At 42.6% G+C, this 19456-nt stretch overlaps 1 protein-coding gene across 3 annotated transcripts; it reads left to right on the forward strand.

Moving 5' to 3' along the window:
• Positions 1–1741: 1741 nt before the first annotated feature.
• Positions 1742–19198, forward strand: LOC139760901 (uncharacterized). Of its 3 annotated transcripts, none has more exons than XM_071684667.1 (32): positions 1742–1794; positions 2508–2651; positions 3635–3827; positions 4218–4318; positions 4435–4548; positions 4872–4980; positions 5310–5425; positions 5892–6088; positions 6278–6389; positions 6928–7146; positions 7230–7331; positions 7474–7557; positions 8291–8410; positions 8802–8924; positions 9271–9442; positions 9978–10146; positions 10260–10510; positions 10712–12349; positions 12443–12682; positions 12793–13109; positions 13216–13299; positions 14132–14347; positions 14483–14636; positions 14750–14913; positions 15040–15147; positions 15243–15380; positions 15462–15617; positions 15876–15965; positions 16194–16347; positions 16831–17045; positions 17201–17360; positions 18769–19198. In XM_071684667.1, exons 2-32 carry the CDS (start codon positions 2511–2513, stop codon positions 18966–18968), a joined length of 6357 nt encoding a protein of 2118 aa, XP_071540768.1. In that variant the 5' UTR covers positions 1742–1794; positions 2508–2510; the 3' UTR covers positions 18969–19198. The 3 variants fall into 3 exon arrangements, with proteins under 3 accessions (XP_071540768.1, XP_071540767.1, XP_071540766.1); XM_071684666.1 differs by having other exon boundaries at positions 1752–1844; XM_071684665.1 differs by lacking the exon at positions 1742–1794 and adding an exon at positions 2000–2032.
• The last annotated feature ends 258 nt before the right edge of the window (positions 19199–19456 follow it).

A 19456-nucleotide genomic window follows, 5' to 3' on the forward strand; every position in this document is an offset into this window, starting at 1 on the left:
CTAGGTCGTTGATACAGATAATGTTGGATGGTGTGGTGGGAAGAAGGGTGGTGCGAGTCACTGCAAATATTATGGTATCTCGGGTGATTGATGGTCGGGTCTAAGGTGGCGGCTGGTCGTGAGTCAGGAAATTTCGGGTTGTCAGACTTACTCGTGTGAGTTAGAAAAGTTTGCTCACATTAGTGATGGCCAAGGAGCTGCATTGAAAATAAGTTGATATAATGATCGTCTTGATATAAGCAGGAGAATTGACCCGTAGCTTCAGTGAGGTTATTAACGCGGTGGTGTCCGCGAAAGCTAATATACCAGAGCATTGCACTGCGACAGGCTAACTTGGGCTGCCTGGCGGTGTTTGTCCAGCGCAAACACACGCAGAGTAAACGAACAGCATCTCAGGTTTTCAGTCGAATTCAGTCGAGATCATTAGCCAGTCTGATGTGGTCAGCAACCTGGATATCACTGACGTCAACTCTGGCAAATTATACCCTCCCACTTATTGTAGGTATAACGGGCGAGAGCAACATGGGAAGGTTATTGTAAAACACCCAAACGCCGAAGCGCTCTCTGAGGCTCTACTTGTCCAGGGAAGAAGGTTGGTGTTGTGGGTTTGGCAATGGAGGGTGCGAACTCACGGTGGCACGGGTAGCTCTGCTACTGGATGAATGGTGGTATCTGTGACAGTGATGGGTTGTGGTTACCCAGAGGATAACGGTGGTGGGTTGGCCAGATGGGGAAGTGATGCATGGAATGATGGGGATGCTTTGTTTATAAGCCACGAGTGGAGATGATATTACTTGTGGTAATAGTACTCTCTCTCTCTCTCTCTCTCTCTCTCTCTCTCTCTCTCTCTCTGCAACTTTTAAGACAAGGTTTAGAGTCTGAGGGCGTGTGTTTGTCTCTTTCATGATGAAACTACTGTCTAGTTAAAAATCTACTTTGATTTTTATTTGGATGACAGACAGCCTCCTCGTCTCGTTCCATTAACCTGGAAAAGGTTATCCAGGGATTTCGGAGGCTTGACATGCGCTTCAGTCAGCAGCAGGAAAAGGGTGGACTCCTTTGGCTTGAATTTTTAGAATTTCTCTGGCGGCTTAGACAAAAACAGGCGGAGTCTGGTAATACCTAACGAAGGAGGTTAAGATAGATTGCAATAACGGGCGAAGGCTATATACTTTGCGTCTCTTTCGTTTAGATGTTAAATGTCGGTTGTCTCATAACAGCTAGAATGCACCTTATGATTATTATTTGAAAGTTTGGAGAATAATATCGTTAACATGATCTTGTGTCTTTGATAATCATTTGTGTCACATTTTGCAAGGGATGAACCTTGTACGGAAGACAGAGGTACCCCCTTTAATTATCTTGTCGCATTTTCTCTGCAACTCGCTCCCCAGACAAGGTGGCAGTGATATACCAAACAAATTTCCACTAGGCAACTTTTTTCTCGTACGAAAATTGAGACTCGCCTCTGATGTACGTTTCATGTTGATCTTTATCCTTATTACAGCTCAATTGTACACAATGTGCTGTAAGATGATGCTTAAGCATTCCCCTAGATATTTGAAAACAGGATTATTTTTCTTTGGCCCAAGTATTCTGAATCATGAACGAAAGACATGAGCACATACCACTGACGGTCTCTTTACTATTCGCTTGTTACGAGAGGGCTTTTCGGCCAATGAATACGCAAGAAACTTCTGTATGTATTTCAGTGAAACTGATTGGTTGCTTTGTTTCCAAGAGCCGGCCAATGTCGCTCACTTCCTTTGAACATTAGTGGTGCAAGGTTTGGAGGTTTGTGTCTGCTGGGAGTGTTATTTCTTTTACAGGAGCAACGCCCTCAAGTGAGTGTATTCATGTGGGATTTTATCCCTAGAATGGTAGAGAAGCTATAGTTTTCAGGAACTGCAATTGTTATTTATTGTCAAGGAATATGGACTGATTTCCGTTAGCCGTTCCATAAGACACATGCATAGTGAGAGTGAATGGGGTCTTAGAAGTTTAATGCCCGAAGATGGTGATATATTTCTCGGTGAGTTGGTGTAGGCTGATGATGACGGTGTTTAATGACCCCTGGCTTTTGTTAGGCTTACAGCCCAACCTACCATTGTTCGAATCTTGTTTCTTTTCCGTGTTTCAACCGACGATAATTGTGAAAGGAAAGCCAGTCATAACTAATTGTTGAGTTCTGATTTTTTTTTTTTGTATACTAGCAAACAAATTGGCACTAGTAATATCGCAAATTGGATGAAAATCAAGGTAGTCATGTTGAATCCGACGCTTGGTCAATGAATTTATAGCACGATTTGGCACAGCATTATGAAAAGTGCATTATAGATAAGATTCGTAGTATAGAGGACAGATGTGCCATGGTATAGTGGGAATAGGTATATTTTCTGGGGAGCAGTGTGCGTATTTCCAGTGTTATTTCCCGAAATCACCATTTGCAACACACGTCGAAAACCTACTAGGCCCTCCTTACCGTACATAAACTGCTTTCGTTGCAGGTGATGTGGTGGATGTGGGGGACAGGTGTGGTCTTTGTGCTTGCACAGGCCCTCGCGTTGGTCCAGACCCTTGGGGCTTCAGTTTCTCCCAGCACGGAACCTCAGCCCAGCCATGTCCTCCTCTCCAGCCTTCATCCAGCCCAGGTGAGAGCAGAGTCTTGTGCTTATTTTATTTGTTGAAAAGCCAGATCTTCGCATGGCACGGGCCCTTGCCTCCCTTCTTCCACCACACACTTCACTTAAAAGCAGGAGCATTAGGTGCGTTCATTTTTCTTTTCGTTATGGCCAAGTCGTATGGTGATAGTATCTTAGAGGCAAAAAGATAAGAGAAAAAATAGTTAAGTGATGTACTTTAACAGGTTAACGGATGAATTTTCGTATCAATTATTATGTAAGATTAACTATGGTTGATGGCAGGAGACCAGTCTTCATTGAAGTATCTAGTACCATTTTCACTGAGGCTATTATAGTGGAAAGTTGTTTTTGAAGCATCAAGAAAACTCGGACCCTCCCTGTTCAGAGTGAATTGGTAGTCATGTTTGGTTCCAGTGAAAAACGAAGTCTTAAAGAGTTTTTATTTTTTTACCGATACGATATGCTTTTAAAATATGCGTTTACGTTGGTGCTGACCTTACCTGTTGACTTACGAGGTAATGTAGTAAGTGCATTCTTTTACTTGAACGAGTGGAAACACGAGTTCACTAAAATTAGGCAGGAAGTGGGTTGAAAAGTAGACCATTTCAAAGAAAATAGTTCGGGAATTTGTTAGTGCATTGACAAGTCTTGTATTAAGTACTGAAGAGTATTTTATGGCTGTAGAAATAGTTTAGTTGAGTCTTAAATTAACTGACCTGTGCAGGCCATAGTAGATTATTGTTGGGTTTGACTGTCCACGTAATGGCGGCTGGCTGTGAATTGCATAGCTTTTATAAATAGTATGACACCTGTACCACCATTTATTTAACAATTTGTTGGCCTGAGTGGCTAGGATGATATTGTGTAGGGTATGGGATGATTTACCATAGTTTGCAATGTATGCCTTGTATGGAGTTTGTATTGCTTAAGAAATAAGTACTGTAGTCAAGTGAAGGAATCCTAAAATTCAAGAAGTATGTACATTGATGCAGCTGGAGAGGGTGCTTGAGTCTCAACTGACGAGGCTGCGGGAGGACGTGCTCAGGATCTACCAGGAAGAGCTGAGGCAACATGACCAAACTATTGACAAGATCCATAGAGTCAAGCGGTCCACACCTTCCCATCTCCCAGACTCCGATTTCTGGCACTCCTATGTTTACAACACTGGAGTGGGCAATAGGGAAGGTGAATGGTGTGCGCATGTTTTTAAGATGGACTCTTATTGATGAACCTTACTGATGCTACAGGAATAAGAATCCTCAAAAATTAATGAAGTTGATTAATATTTATGAAAATGATTATCTTTGTCATAACTTATTAGTCAAATACTTTTTGAAATTTGGAAACTATTAGTTTTGATTTGTAAGTTTGGAATAATTTTCAATTTATATTCATAATGCCCCTCTTATTACGGGCAATGGTATTGGATGGAAAACTATGAAATTATTTGTTCAATACTTAACCAAGTGTTAAAATATCAGATGCTCGGTTAAGATTTTAAACTAATAATTTTCAAAATATCGGTTAGCTGTAGGTCATTCAAAACTTAGTACCCTAAATTTTGCAACTGGGCAGAGGTGAAGGTCGAGGACATCGAAAGCATAGGCTACTTAGGAACAATCGAGATTGTGGACGTCTTCCCGATTAACCTGCCAAACTTGCCAGCCATCTACAAGGTATGTGTTGTGTTTTATGATGCTTAAAATGAAGATTGTGGTAACTTTTGTAAGAGAGAGGTTTACTATTTATACATTAATCATGCTGAAAGCATCCCACTATTAATTTTATGTAGGGTAGTGATGGGCGAGGCTACGTCGAGGTGAATGGAACGATGAAGGTGCTGACCGTTAGGAACGCTTGGACCATAAGCTCCAGTGGCTGTGACTGTGGCGATGGACGTCACAAAGTGAGTCCAACGTAGAGACATAACCTGGTGGATAGTTTCATCTTTATATCCCAGTACAGATAGTGCATGTTTGGAAACGACGAGCTGTCCACTCTCGTTCTGCAACATTAAATATGAACGGAATAAGTCCTTTATCAAAGGAAAAGTAGATTGGTGTATAATGTTGTGAAACTAGATAATGATTGCTAAACCCGCTAAAGTGTTTCGTATTCTTACTCTTCAGATTTTGTGAATTGCTTGACATGTAGTGTTCTTTGATCAAGGTTAGCATCCCCAAGCATATCTCTAATGTTGCTCTGATGCCTTTGTTATATATTTTGCAGGACTGTGCGTGCTGTAAACAAGGCAGCTGTCTTTGCAGCAGGTCTGAGGGTTACCACGGCGACAGTTGTGTTCCCTGTGGCACTCTGCACATCAACTGTCCCACCGCCAGTGAGTGCTATTTTGTTGACGATCATGGCATGTTTCCAGTTGAGACAGGGTACCCAATTAAAATCCAAAAATAGTTTTTTAAGATGACCATGTATTATTGACTATTTGTTTTACATGAAGAATGTGTTTATAATTGTAATTAACCAAGGAGAAACCCTTTAAAATTTTTAATTATTCTTTGGTAGAATATTGAGGACTTCCGTACTCGTGGTAGGCTGTGTACAAGATCATTTGTGCACAGGTTACCACCAAATAGATTCAGTAGATGAAAATGGCTGTTGATCACCCAATAACTCAAGTGACTAACCCCCCGAACACATTCGGTGCAGGTCCCCGAGAGCTGGAGCTAGACGCGGCCGTTGGTTTCCAGTACCATGTCCAGCAGGGCGGTCGCCAGAGGGTGGTGGTCACGTCGAAAGGGACCACCGTAACATTTTACAGTGCTGTAAGTACTGCATGCATACAAACAGCAACAGTCTTATGTTCATACGCTGCTTCATGTCAAAGGCGGTAGAATTCTGACCCAATTCTTGTTCGCAAAAACTCTAGGTTTCGTCCAGGTATTTCATAGCAAAAATTGACAGCGACCTCGGAATACTTTTGTATGGACACCCATGGGTGTTGTCGGTGCGCAGGAAGGAGGAGGATGCTAATTTGATTTAAGATTACCATCATATATGTTTTAAAAGATGTTTATAGATGTTTTAAGTCTGGCATTACTTTTTTTTATTTTTTATCTCTATATGTTGATTATGCGTTTAATGGTTATTCCACTGATATCTGAAAAAAAAATCTTTAAACCGAACTAGTAGTTTGTCATTTAATGGTAATGCACCTGTGTATCATGCTTTGGTGGCATTGAAACGGAATGTTTAGATGTCGACTGTTATATTTTCCCTTGTACGTTACAGAGCGAGCATGATCTGCAGGAGGTGAACACGCTCACTACTGTCCAGGGTGTCACCCATCTAGGATATGGCGAGACCTTCGCCGACCATGACGGAACCATCCAACGAACAAGATTTCTCATCGTCTTCGGGACTGGCCGCGCTACACAACAGTTTCATCAGATAACTGTGGGCACGCTGTCTCCTGCCTTCGCAGTGGGGCGAGTATCATGCTTGACTTTCGACAGGATACTGAGAATATTGTAACGATGACTCGCCCTCTCCCTTGGGAATACATACTCATATTTCCAAAGGTTTGATAATGAGGACATAATTGTCCGCACCAGAATGACTGAAATGTGACCACCTAAGGTTAAACATAAACTTCTAATTGTTTTATTAATTTGCAGTATTGCTCGGGAGTGGCACGCCTCCGGCGAAGTAATGAAAGTGTTGCAAAGTGACGGGAGAGTTAAGATTACTGTACGCAAAGAACACCACCTCGAAGTGTACGAGCTCAAGGTAATTTTGTACTATGGCTTTGATTGGGAAATGCTCCCAGCATATCTTGTTGCCAAAAGGAGATTCTGCTGCAGTTTCAGAATCTCATGAGCCAATTTTTTTTTTGTGTGGGTAGATGCGTGTAAACCAGTGGAACATTCAAGGCGGAGTTACTGATAGTCGATTGGGTGTCTCGTAAAACATAACAGTTGCTGTATTAGATAAATGCTACATCGTGGGGGAACAAAAATATTGGCACATTTAGTTTCGGAACATTATACATAACAGCCTGATTAGATGTGCGTATAAGTGGACATTGCTAGTTAGTTCCAGATTTTGATTTGCTGTGTTGGTAAAGGTAAATAGGTATTAAAGAAAATGTATGCTTACTAGCAGTCCTTTAGAGTATTAGGTACCATGACATATGAAGATAGATATTCTTGCTGCTTTAACAACTAGCAAAGTTATGCAGTTTTCTTTATTGTGGAAAGTTTTACTCCTTTTCCTCATTAAATCGGCGTTATTGAAGCTTAAGATGACACCATTTGCCACCCAACAGGAGGACTTTTGGATGAGGTTCCAGATCCTGAAGGTGCAATCGCTCACAGCACCTCTTGCCTCGTGGACCATGTTCAGCACAGGCTTCGAGAGCTACCTCGCGATGGTCTCTCCGGATCAGCTGACCATATTCGTTCAGGATGGTACCCGCTATAAGCAAATACAAGTCTTTTCTACAAGTGTTGGCTTATCGAGATTTGACGGCATCCTGGCCTTCAGTGTAAGTGTGAATAGCAGAGTTGATAAGGTAGAATAGAACACAGTTGACTGATGCAGTCGGGTAATTTCAATTTCTCTCGACAGCTTAAGACGTGTCGAGGGGAAGTGGTCCTGATTGCTGGTAATAGTAAAGATGTCATCGCTTTTGTCTTTGATCCCAGAGCTACTACGCCACAGTTCAAAGTTGTAGGTTTTTTGTCGCGTTATTTTAAGTTTGAAATATAGTTTGTTCGTAAGTGGTTGCAGAAACACTTTGTAACCTGTTAACATGATTGACAGAGTTCTTGAAGGGCATATGTGATAGCAGATCTGTAATGCTATTTTCCAGGCCTACAGAGGTAGCCTGAGTGTCACTGTGAGCAACTGGTCGGCTGGCTTCGCTTATACAAGCACAACAGATGGTTCCAGTACGGTAAGTGAACGCTGAGGACAAGTTATATTGCTGCTGCTTAAGGAATACATGAGCTGATTTCTTGATTTGCATAACGTTATTTCAGAACTTGAAATTTACGAAGTATACTTTTGAAACACAGCCACCTGCTATTTTCCAGTGCATGTGAACGATGCCAACAATTTCGGAAAGCCCTCGGTTAGCATATTCTTAAACTGCAGTTCATGTTAGAATGCGTTTTAGTACGATGTGTTAGTGTAAATCAGCCCGAGTATGAATGACGATCGGATTTCAAAGTAGACCTGTTTCGGACATCACTGGATACTTACACCTGGTCCTTGATTCCTTACGTATTATTATTTCATCTATAATCTTCCCACTCTCGTGAATAGTTCTGTTGACTTTCCTATAGGGTTTATGTTTTCGGAAGAATATAGATATTTGACGGAGGAATGAGGTGAATCAGGTAATGAAGCACAGTTACATTTATTGCTGAAGAATTTAGGTTTGAAATATTTTTAGTTCATTCTTTGAAAGTGTATTTATCAGTCATTCCAATATGTACATTTTTTTGGGAATTCCCGTATCAAAGCAAGGAATAGCCAACCCTGCCGAGTTTGTGGTAGTTAAAGCAAAAAACTTTTTCTTAGTCCCCAAAGCAGTCCTTAACTGAAGTCTTCCATCGTTCTAAACTATCCCCGAAACTAGTTTCTGAAGGTTAACGAGCAGCTCTTTAATTGAGGCGTAATTTCAGATGGTTTTGCCGATTGAAAAAGGGGCAGCGCTGTTCCTGGTGAAGGCGAAATTGAAAGATGTGGTCGACCCAGTGCTCTTGGAGACGCAGGCTGTCGCTCATGCAGTCGCCCACATCGAGGTAGGTAGCTCCTTACCGATGGAATTGCATATTTGAACAGTTCAGATACGTATAAGTTTTACAAATGCAATATATATTTTCTATCGGATATTCTGCATCACTGGAAATATTCGGTAATTCGCGCTTTGATTATGACCTATAGACAATGTTTGTGTTAGTTTAATACTTGGGTAGATGCAGAAGTTAATAATGTATTGGTGCATTTTACTCTGCATCAGATTATTACGGTAATTAACTATAGAAGTATTTTTAGAGGGAGATTGTATGATGAAGCATGGTGGGTAGCATGATTTCAAATGACGGACTATTATTATGTAATGAAAGGACCCTTCTGTCTCTGTACTTACACACACACACCTCGGTTGGTCATTGGTCTGTGTTTTCTCTACAGGAAGAATACAAGCGACAAAAGGACGTGATTACTGCTGCTGAAGAGAGACTGTATTATGGTGTTGCCTCGCATACCGAGATATATGCAGACATCACCATCACTAGAGGGATTATTGTGAACCAGGTCAGTCCAGTACATAGTCGTGTGGTTAACCTGCTGTAGTAGTGATATGGTACTGATGTAGCTGACGAGGGGATGGGATGGTGTGGCTGACGAGGGGATGAAATGGTGTGGATGACGAGGGGATGGGATGGTGTAGCTGACGAGAAATGGTTGGGGTAATTCAAGCTGACAGGAGTTGGTTAGCTTAACTTAAGAGAGGTGGTATGGTTTATTTGTCTCTCGGGAGGGTGGGTGGGGTGGTGCTCATGACGAAGTAATTGATTTGTAAGTAAATTTCGTGTGCATGTAATTATTTCTAATTTAGATATTTGATAAGAATTTTGATCTGATTCATGGTTGTTCTCAGACGTTATTCACGGGGAAGCTGGAGGCGGTGAAGATGGTGTTCCCGGGGACATCTTTGGCGGGAGGTGTCTCTCAACAACAGTATTTGACATTCATATCGGAGCTTCGTAATCCAGACGTCGTATTGAATGAACTCCTCGACTCCATCACTTACATCGAGTCTGCTCTTGACGGTAAGTGCCTCAGAGATGTGTCCCACAGGCTGTACATGGGGACTTTCCTTGGTAATTCCTTACATAAAGAACATAGTCATAAGACTGTAATTTTGACTTGGATTTTGAGTTCCTTTCATTAAAAAAAAAAAAAATGTTTCAGGGTCTATGATTCTTGAGTTCGAAATTAATGAAATGGCCACGACTAAATTTGGGTAAGAGGTAATAGACCTTTCTCAGATCTTTTGGTAGATTCGATATATAATGATTGTGAAGCTGTTTTTGTTGCTAAATTTATACACAATATTGGGCTCTAACGTTTTACTGTAGGTTGACTTCGAAGTCCGGCGCCAGAGGGCTTCTGCCTCTCTCTAGTCTTGAAGTATACTCTTGCGCTTGATGCATCTTTTCCTTAAGTTAAAGGGCTCTCAAGTGTTTTACATCTTAAACGATGAATATTCTATGGAAGCCTCATCACTGACCGTACCAATGTTTATATTTACAGCATGTGTTGTTATACTTGTCTTAATTGTCACATTTGTGAATGACTCTACAGATGCTGTTCCCACTACGGGCACGAACAGAACTATTGGTGGCCTGAAGACATTGCCGGAGCCTGGATTCCGTTTGGCCAGGATGATCACCACCTCCACAACTGTTGGAAAAGTACTCGATGCCACAGGAGCCTCGTATCCCCTTGATGGCATCTTAAGCTCTGTCGTTAGGTAGGTAGCTATATGCTTCATTAGGAAATGCATAGCTTAAAGGAAAAAGATTATACATATTTTCAGGTTGAACATTATTACTGTAGGTATACAGATTTTTATCTTGAACCCAGGGGCGACAATAAGAGGAAGATAGGTGGCAAGAAGACTTTCCTTAATGGGTTAGTTGTCGGCGAGCTGCACACATCTTACCTGGACGATGTTCCCGTGGTTGACCTGGTGACCACGACAGGCGCGCAGAGGATAGAGGGAGCTGTGTTCGTGAACGGTCTGGTGGCTGAGGACATCAAGATGATTGAAGGCGGCACAGTCGCAGGCGTAGATTTGTCAGACGCTGTGCTTCTCAGTAGGCCTATGTACTTGGGTAAGACAATAGTGGCAAATTATTTTTTTTTTAATTCGATATATTAATAAGACAGTTCTAGTCTGTTTTGGTCGTAGGTATTGTGCAACAACTGGTTCTTTACAGAATTGATAGATGATGGGGAGGGTTGTTCTACCTCGCTTGGGATATGATCTTCAAATTTTCAGAGGCATATAACTTCAGAAAGATGTGTGATTTCAGGGCATGTATTTTCCACGAATCTTGAAGTGGAAAGAGATGTGGAGGTCCTCTCAGGAGTGGTGGATGGGGTGGACATTGACCATCTATACAATTATGCGTTAACATTGAGTGGAGGTGAACTAGCTGGCTCCATAGAATTTGACAGAGACTTGGTGGTTGATTACCTGGAAGGAACTCGGATGATGGGCATAGACGTTGTAGACTTGCTAAACAATACGGTCTTTAGAGACGAGAAGTCTGTCATGTCGGGCACGCTGATTGTCCCTCAGATGGTGACAATGGAGAAGAATTTGTACGCAGGCGACATCAACTCTAAAATCTTCCCGGGCAACTATCCTCTGAAGACGAGCGATGAACCGTTGGTGTTCACCGGTCGGAAGAACTTCGCCAGCCTCGTAATTGACCAGGTTACTTTCGGTGCCCAGGGTCTTGTGGATGGTATTGCTCCAGGCAGGTTTGTGACGAAGACGACAGATCAGCACATCACTGGTCTAAAGATATTTGCTCAGGGAGTAGACATTGATGGACATTTGGACATTGCATCAAAGATCATCGATGGCGTAAATCTAGATGACCTGTTTGCTCTAAAAGATACCAGACTGACGCAAACGGACTCCGATTTCAAGGTGATATTCAAGAAACCCGTGTGGATGCCTGGATTAACATTTGACGGGAAACTGAATGGCATGAGCTTCTCTGCCATTGCTGACGACTTTGTTTATACCAGTGGCGGCCCAGTTAGGATCTCTGGCGACAAGAAGTTTCACCGTGGATTGTCGATCTTTGATGCGGAGTTTACCCAAACCTTTAACGGGGAACGTCTTGAGCAGCTGGTGACATCTGATAACGAACAGGTAATCAGTGGCGAGATCACTTTCGAGACTGATGTTGCCTTCGATACTCTGATAGTCGAGTATGTCGATGGTGTTGACTTGATCCAGCTTGTGAACAACGCTCTTTACTTGAACAAGGCGGACCAGGTCGTCACCGGAGTGAAGGTCTTCACAAACTCCGTCACAGCCGGCTCCCTCGCGGTGGAAGGTGAGGTCAAAAACGTGAACTTCAGAAATGTGGTCACCAAGAGTGGTTCCCAGACGTTCACTGCACCGCAGACTCTTCACCACGCCAAGTTTGCTTCCTTTACGACACACATGATTGAAATGTCGGATGGTTACAAGATCAATGGAGTCGACTTTTCAGCCCTGGCAGCAAAACGTTTACCCCTTAGAGAGCCAGTCGATCACACAGCTGCGTTGTTCGTCGATGGGCCGGTGACTGTGATTGGCACTCTCACGGCAGAGAATATAAACGGTTACAACACCAGGCAACTGAAGAACAGCATCGTTGTAGGTAACGTAGACTCGGTTATAGAAGGTCCAGTAATATTTTCATCACTGACTGTCGAGGGTTCCGTCACAACGGAAGGAAAGGTCGGTGGAAGTGGACTGAACATCAGCGCCATCGCCGAAGGCGCTGTCAAACTTGCGCACGACAACATTTTTACCGGCGACGTCGCGTTCGACACGGTAGAGTTGCACGGCGACGTAGCCGTGGAGGGACTGGTGGATGGAGTGGACCTAGCGCAGCTCCAGCACGACGCCGTCTATACAGACGTGGGACGCATTCAGAATGTGACTGGTGAGTTGTGATACCTGGAGTCATTGTGAAATGCATATAGATTAATTTTCGGAATGTAGAATTAAAGACGGCATTCTTTTTTACATCCTCCAGGAAAGAAGGTTTTCAGGAATAGCATATTTGTCAAGGGTGACATTATTGCGGACAGAACGAATGGCATAGACCTGGCCTCTAGATTGTTCACTCTGCACACGGACCAGATCATCACAGCACCATACTCGTTCGCGGACCTGGCAGCGAGTGAGAACGTATATCTACAAGGGCTTTTCAACAACTTTGATCTAAAACGATTGGCTGTGGAAGCCGTGACGAGAGAGGAGGAAACCATATTAGGTGATTTGACTACATCTAAAAATCGTAAAAGACATTGCTGATACCGTGAATGTTTGTTAGGATATATTTTTTTATTAGAAATATCATTGCTCTATTTTTTTTTTTTACAGGAAACGTCCATTTTACCAAGAGTGTCGTCGTCAAAAACTTAGAACTGCGTAATTCTCTGAATGACATCAATGTAGCGGAGCGGCTACGGGACGCTGTGAGGTTGCAGGACAGTGGGGTGTCTGTCACTGGCAAGAAGACATTCTTGGTCAACACCAGGTTCAAGACCCTGAATGTTGACTACCTCAACTCCGTGGATTTGGATGACTTCTTCGCCAACATAGTGACCATCAATGCAGCGCACCAGTTGTCTGGAGCGGTCACTGTAGACGGAGTCGTGTCCGCACCAAGGGTTACCGCAGAGGACCTTACAGTTGATGTGAGTTCTGGTCTAGGCTAAGGCTTACCACTGTAAGAAGTATAACTTCTCCCCCCACTGCTGTAATGGCACTTGACTAGCACTTTAATGCACGTGTCTTTTGCAGGGTACGATCGACGGTGTGGACTACAAGCAGCTGAAAGCGGATGTGGTGTACCTCTCAGGGGAACAAGACGTTGACTCAGAACTAGTAAGGCTGGGAGTGAACTCTTGATCTGTAATATAACACGAGGATTGAAAATGTGTAGGGAAACTCCAGTGGTAGATGCTGTCAGAGGCATGGCTGCTATTTTGCTAAAACTTCTCTTGCAAATGATTGGTTAACGGAGCTATAGTAAAACAGATTTGAAATGTTGGTTGCTACTACAGGCTGGGAAGATATCTTATCACATCAGGATAACTGGTTTTCGTATTACAGATCAGATTCCAATAGATATGATACTCTTATATGTAAAGCTGACTCGGATTGTAACACTTGAGGTTTACAAGAAGCAGCTTTTCACAAAATGCATGTAGTCTTGTTAAACAGACATATCTCTCGTAAAGTGTTTTGAAATATAGAATTCTCACTAGATGAAGATGAACTAAATCTTGTGGAAGGGTCTTTATATAAGGTTTTAAGCCAGGTCATAAATTTTGATAACCAACAAAAGAGCCACGTATGAGCATGGATTGTGTATATCAACAGTAAGGCAAGTGATGATCGTTTTATACCACTGATATAGTGTCTGCTATGTACTTAAGAATTCAAAATCCTAGTTACCAGTTTTCTGATAATCATAAATGTGATTATTTGTGAATCGGGCGTAACCATTTATTTAATTTCTTTTTTGAGAGAGAAGGAAGCGGTTAGAACGCAAGGTATCCTTATCGTAATTTTGGAATGCGTGAATTTTTTTTTGCAAAGAAGTGATATATTGAGATACAGAACTTTTAGATAACACCAGGCTTATCATAAGTATATATTGGTGTATTACATATGAACAAATGTGTAAAACGGTTTCGCATAATTTTCCTTACAGGTGTTTACGGACAACATAATAGTCAGAGGCGACATTAATTCGGTGTGGTTGAATTCGTGGAAGCTGGATGACTACCTCACAACCAACACGGAGCAAACGTTCAGTGCCAACGTCACCTTCGGCAGTATAACGACCACCTATATTGATGTTAAAGGCAGAGTTAAAAGCAGACATGGTTCTTGGCATCTCCCAACAGAAAGAGCTAATACACTGCAGGTATGATTAGCGTGAAGTTCTGATGTGTACCATGACCTTAAGTGGATCAAAAGTAGTGGAAACTAGAGGACGCGCTGAGTGTTCAAAACCACAAGAGTGGCTTCCATTTGTGACGACTGCCTTGATTCCTTCCAGAGTGTGGGTGGACAGACTGTGACGGGTTTGACCACCGTCTCTGGGCCAATGCGGGTGCTTGGTAATGTCCACGTAACTGGCCGTGTGGGTCAGCAGGTCAAGGTGAAGCTGGCTGACCAGGTTGTTCTGCTTACCGATGATGCGCAAGTTTCAGGTATTTATGAAAAAAAAAAAAGATTACTCGGAATGTTCACTGGGCCACAGAGTCTGCTTATACTAATAATGTAATAATTAGCCACAAGTCCTCAGTGCTTATTCTGGTGGTAGGTACCGTGAGATTCACATCCGACCTGACCGTGGCAAGTTTGACGAGCTCAACAGGCGTCATCAACAACGTGTATGTGCCTGACTTGTACAAGAACGCTTGGTATGTTGACAGGCCCGTTACGACTGCTTCTAGATACCATTTTAATGGCCACACAACATTAACTGTAAGTATTCGGCAAAGATCCTATAGGATCTTTGTTATTCAGGCGTCTTGTAAGTCAAAATGGATGAGTTAGACGTGTTCTTAAAGGTGCCGTGTTTTTGATATTTTCTTATCTTTATATACACAGCAAGGCCTCGTCTCACAGGGAGCAGTTGATGGCTTGATTGTGCACAAAGTTTACAGGGAGACCACTACGGCAATCTCCATGTTCCACAACCTCACCCAAGAGTTTAAGGTTTGTCTGCCTAATGTGAATATAGAAATGAATTCTTGAGGCGAAAAAGAAAGAGTACCCTCATTTAAAACTGTATGTGCATTTCATGGTTTCAGGTTGAATTTGAAAGGGTGTGTGAACCCATCGCGGCACTGTATGATAAACTTCGAGACTGTCCGTATGAGGGCGATTACTTCAGACACGAGAAAGACTTCAACTTCACCGATCAGCATCACTCGTCCATTACATTTTTTGTAAGTACGACTCCCAAATGACAACTGTTGTTTGCAGAGACGTTAACGCAAGACAACGTAACACTGTCTCTCTCCTTCCAGGCGTGGCAAACCACGTTTTTGATAATGAGTTACGAGGGAGAGTGCTACTCGGACGTCTTCGTGTGGCACGCAAGACAGCATTCTTTCGTCCATTACCAGAGACTGGAGAGCTCCGGCTACGGTCACCAGTGGCTCTTGCTCAAGGGTACTGATAAGGTAAACATATTCCAGATAAGATATACCATGGAACATGATGAATTGTTAGTATACGATGGAAAGTATGATAAATTTTTAGTATACGATGGAAAGTATGATAAATTGTTAGTAAACGATGGAAAGTATGATAAATTGTTAGTATAAGATGGAAAATATGATATTGTTAGTATACGGTGGAAAGTAGGATGAGCTTTGAGTATACGATGGAGGGTCGGAGAAAGATTGTGTTCATGCAGAATTGTGTATGTTTTGATGCAGGTTATGGTCGCGATGGCGGCCTCCTCCAAGGATAACTCGTGCAGTAACACGAACACAACAGTCTGGTTGGTCACAGATTCAATAATAGAGGTGAGGAGTCGTGCGTGTTTGTATCAGATCTCATAAGAGCTTGTTTTTGATAGTATTAAAGTAGTTGTAGTTCTGCCTGGATTTCATTATGAAACTTCTGCTTTGGGTTGATGTGAAATCGTCTTAACCAGATTACAGTAGTTTACACATCAGATTGTCACATGCAGCGCGGTTCGCCTCTATGAAGGTGTTGGTATGTAACGCTTCATTGTCACGTATGTGGCGCAGATGTTCCAGCTGTTGGCGGAGGGGGAGCATCTGTCGAGCGAGTCCCTCCCAGGTAGCCCACTCCTGCACGTCCACGCTCGCCACGCTACCCTCACCTACAGGTACCTGGCTGAGGCTCAGTCTTGGCGCCTGGTGACCGAGTCTCCACCTACAGGTGAGTCTCAAGGGTTATCACTGTCTAATACTGACGGAAGCTGTAGAGCAAGGGCAAGTAGTGGATTTGCTGGGTTGTTTACCTTCCCTTTAATTTTGGACGTGGCCAAGGACTTTATAACGACCCTGCAAACTTGATGCATGTTAAGCATCTTCTTGTCATCCTATTAATGTATAATATGCTTGGATACTTTTACTTTAAAAGAAAATTTCGTGTCAGTTGCTAATGTTTTTAGATAAACTGCAACAGTTAAAACACTTGGCTATTTGTTGGAAATAGTGATTTTTTTTAAGGGAATTGCCCGCAACTGGTGTGGATTAATATTAAAGTTCCATTAACTACGTGCCCGATAAATAAATTTACTCTATTAAGTAGGCCTTCGGATAAGAGATAACTTGAATTTAGATGAATTGAAAAAAAAGACATTAATTAGATTATTGATAGTTTGCCGTAGATAATTTTTCACTGCACTTGTTGAAACAGAGGTTGGTGTGGAGGTGGGTCATGGCAGCAGTCAGGTGTACTTCACGGTGGCTGGTGGTGTGGGACAAGTGCGGGTGGATGGGACGGCTGCCGGCACGCTGGACCTGGCCCACGCCACCCTCCACCATGCCCACCTCCTCGCCAGGGGAAATGCGGTCGTGCTGCTCCTCATCGTCACCACCTACACCTACAAGGGCCCTACTCACACCCTCAGGGTGTGTTAACTTCTCAAAGTTTAATCCAGAATTGATTACTTAACCACTGTGATGAATGCCTCAAAGTGTGGGTTAAGGTGAATTACAAATGCATGAATTTATTAGATCATTTTGAAATGTGTTGGAAACTAAGAGCGTGGTTACCCCTATCATAGGTGTACTTTGTTAACGATGGGATCCCGCAGTGCATCGCCGTAGAGACATTACAAACGGCCGGACAGTCGACGGCGTTCTTTGCTGGTAACGCGGCCGCGGGATCCATCTTCATCGTTATCACGCAACGTAACCTGTGTCCACTTGTCTACGCTCTGCTAGGTGAGGGTAACGAGTATTGACGCACCATCCTACCTGGTCACGTACGGCCTTCTCAAGGCCACGAAATGACTGGTATTTCTTGCCTTGTGTTTTCATCCTTCGGAGTACGTCTTGACTATTGATAATTTTCAGTCCATTTTTGAGCGCACGAGTTAATAGAACATAAATGGCATAGTTCAAAATATTCTTAAGGCAATAGTCATGAGGAAGAACAATTAAAACTGGTTTATCGATGTTCTCACAAATTTGATGTCATCCGACGCCTAATTTCTTTACTCCTCTTAAAACATAGAAATGTACATATGTACACATTCATACTTGCTTACCTTCTTCCATTCCTGGCGCTACCCATCCCCACAGGAAACAGCTTCGCTACTCCTTGCATCAGTGAGGTAGCGCCAGGAAAACTGACAAAAAAGGCCATATTCGTTCATTCTGTCTCTAGCTGTCATGTGTAATGCACCGAAACCACAGCTCCCTGTGTGTGTGTATATATATATATATATATATATATATATATATATATATATATATATATATATATATATATATATGATCTTTGACCAAGAGCATCGTTTTCTGTGATTCTTTCCTGACTTGATCAGTGTCGAGCTATCTCTCCAGCTGATATGATAATTCTAAAACATTGTGATCTTCAGGTCTAGTGTGGATGATTACACTTTGTCCTCTCTCCGTCAACTACTTCACGTATGCTTTCTTATTTCCCTCGTGCAATGTCTTCACAGAGTTGTCGTTCAGCTGCAGGGGGACAAGATATATGCGCCGAATAATATACCTTCTTTTCCTTGAAAGGGTTCGTCAGTTAGCTCTGATCCTTGTTCTATTTCATGTCTCGAACCCAGGCATTTCCTCCTTTTAAGTATGCCTTGTTTCATCTCATCCCTAATGGTGATCCAGCCCTTCTGTCTCCCTATCTTTCGCTTGCGCTATCTCCTGAAAGTCCTTAGAGACAATATAATTCTTGACGCGGTTAAATTCCATTCTTTCAGGTTACCAGTATTATTTTTTTGTGTACAGGTTTTGCTTCTGATTTTTGATACCTACTCTTGGTCCACCTCTCTTCGGGACTTCAGTGGATCCCCGTGGCCTTCAGCAATTATAAGGCATTGACCTCTCTCGTTCGGTCTCTCCAAGCGTTCCAATGTTGTATTCTTTGGAATGTCATCTCCCTTTCAACAGCGATTTTCAAGGTTATGTCCACTTACCTTCCTTCCTCCTCTTTACATTTCATCATACAACCGTATTCCTTTTAACATTAACGATTCCACTCTACACACTTCAGCTTGCTTTCTCTTCCGTCCTTATTCCCATACTCGTTCTTTTTTGTCTCGAAGACATATTGCGTGTATTAGACCCTGTGCAACATTTCAGACTCTTGTATTTTCAGGCGAAGTACTAACGCCATGGCCAGAGCTGAGTGTCCCAAGAGTGTCCTGGATCAAGCACTTTGAAGTTCCGTCAGAAAGGTTCCCCACGGTCATGGACCACCATCTCCTCCTCGGGCGTAGAGACAAGACAGCTTCGATTTATTACTTGGTGATGAAGGGCGCAGCTCTGCCAGAAAAAGAGATAACCTGCAGAAGTTGATTGTTAGATTGATTGTGCAGTCTTCACCAAGAGGCATACATAGCCACACCTTTCTAATGATCTGTGTGCTGTCACTAATTTGCCATCTGCATGGATAACTGAATACCTAAGATGGCTCGAGTGCAGTGTTGACTGTGCATTTGACAATCATCAATCGTGCAAGTTGTTAACCAGAGAACTATGTTCCTTGCATGTATTTCTGCAAAATATAATTCTTGAAAAATGAGAAACTTTTCCTTTATCCTTAATTTTGTATACTGATGGGAAGCAGCAGATGTTACGTAGCTGAATGCTGCAAACATGGTTACACTTGTGTAAATGGGGCTTCAGTACTACTGGCCAGGATATACTTAAACATTTCAGTGAAAGGACCTCAAGAGATTGAAAAGTAAGTGGGCTAATCTACATTTAGGCATGGTGATGCATAATCATTGTCTGAAACATGCTCAAATCCAGCGTTTAGTCAAAGGGGGGAAATGGGAATAGGA

Source organism: Panulirus ornatus, chromosome 38 (assembly GCF_036320965.1).
Source record: "Panulirus ornatus isolate Po-2019 chromosome 38, ASM3632096v1, whole genome shotgun sequence".
NCBI lineage: Eukaryota > Metazoa > Arthropoda > Malacostraca > Decapoda > Palinuridae > Panulirus > Panulirus ornatus.

What these genes read in the sequence shown, in the direction of transcription:
- LOC139760901 (XM_071684665.1), top strand. An exon ending in GCCCTACTCACACCCTCAGG is followed by an intron (nt 17,046 to 17,200) that starts GTGTGTTAACTT and finishes CCCCTATCATAG; the next exon opens with GTGTACTTTGTTAACGATGG. An exon ending in ACTTGTCTACGCTCTGCTAG is followed by an intron (nt 17,361 to 18,768) that starts GTGAGGGTAACG and finishes TTGTATTTTCAG; the next exon opens with GCGAAGTACTAACGCCATGG.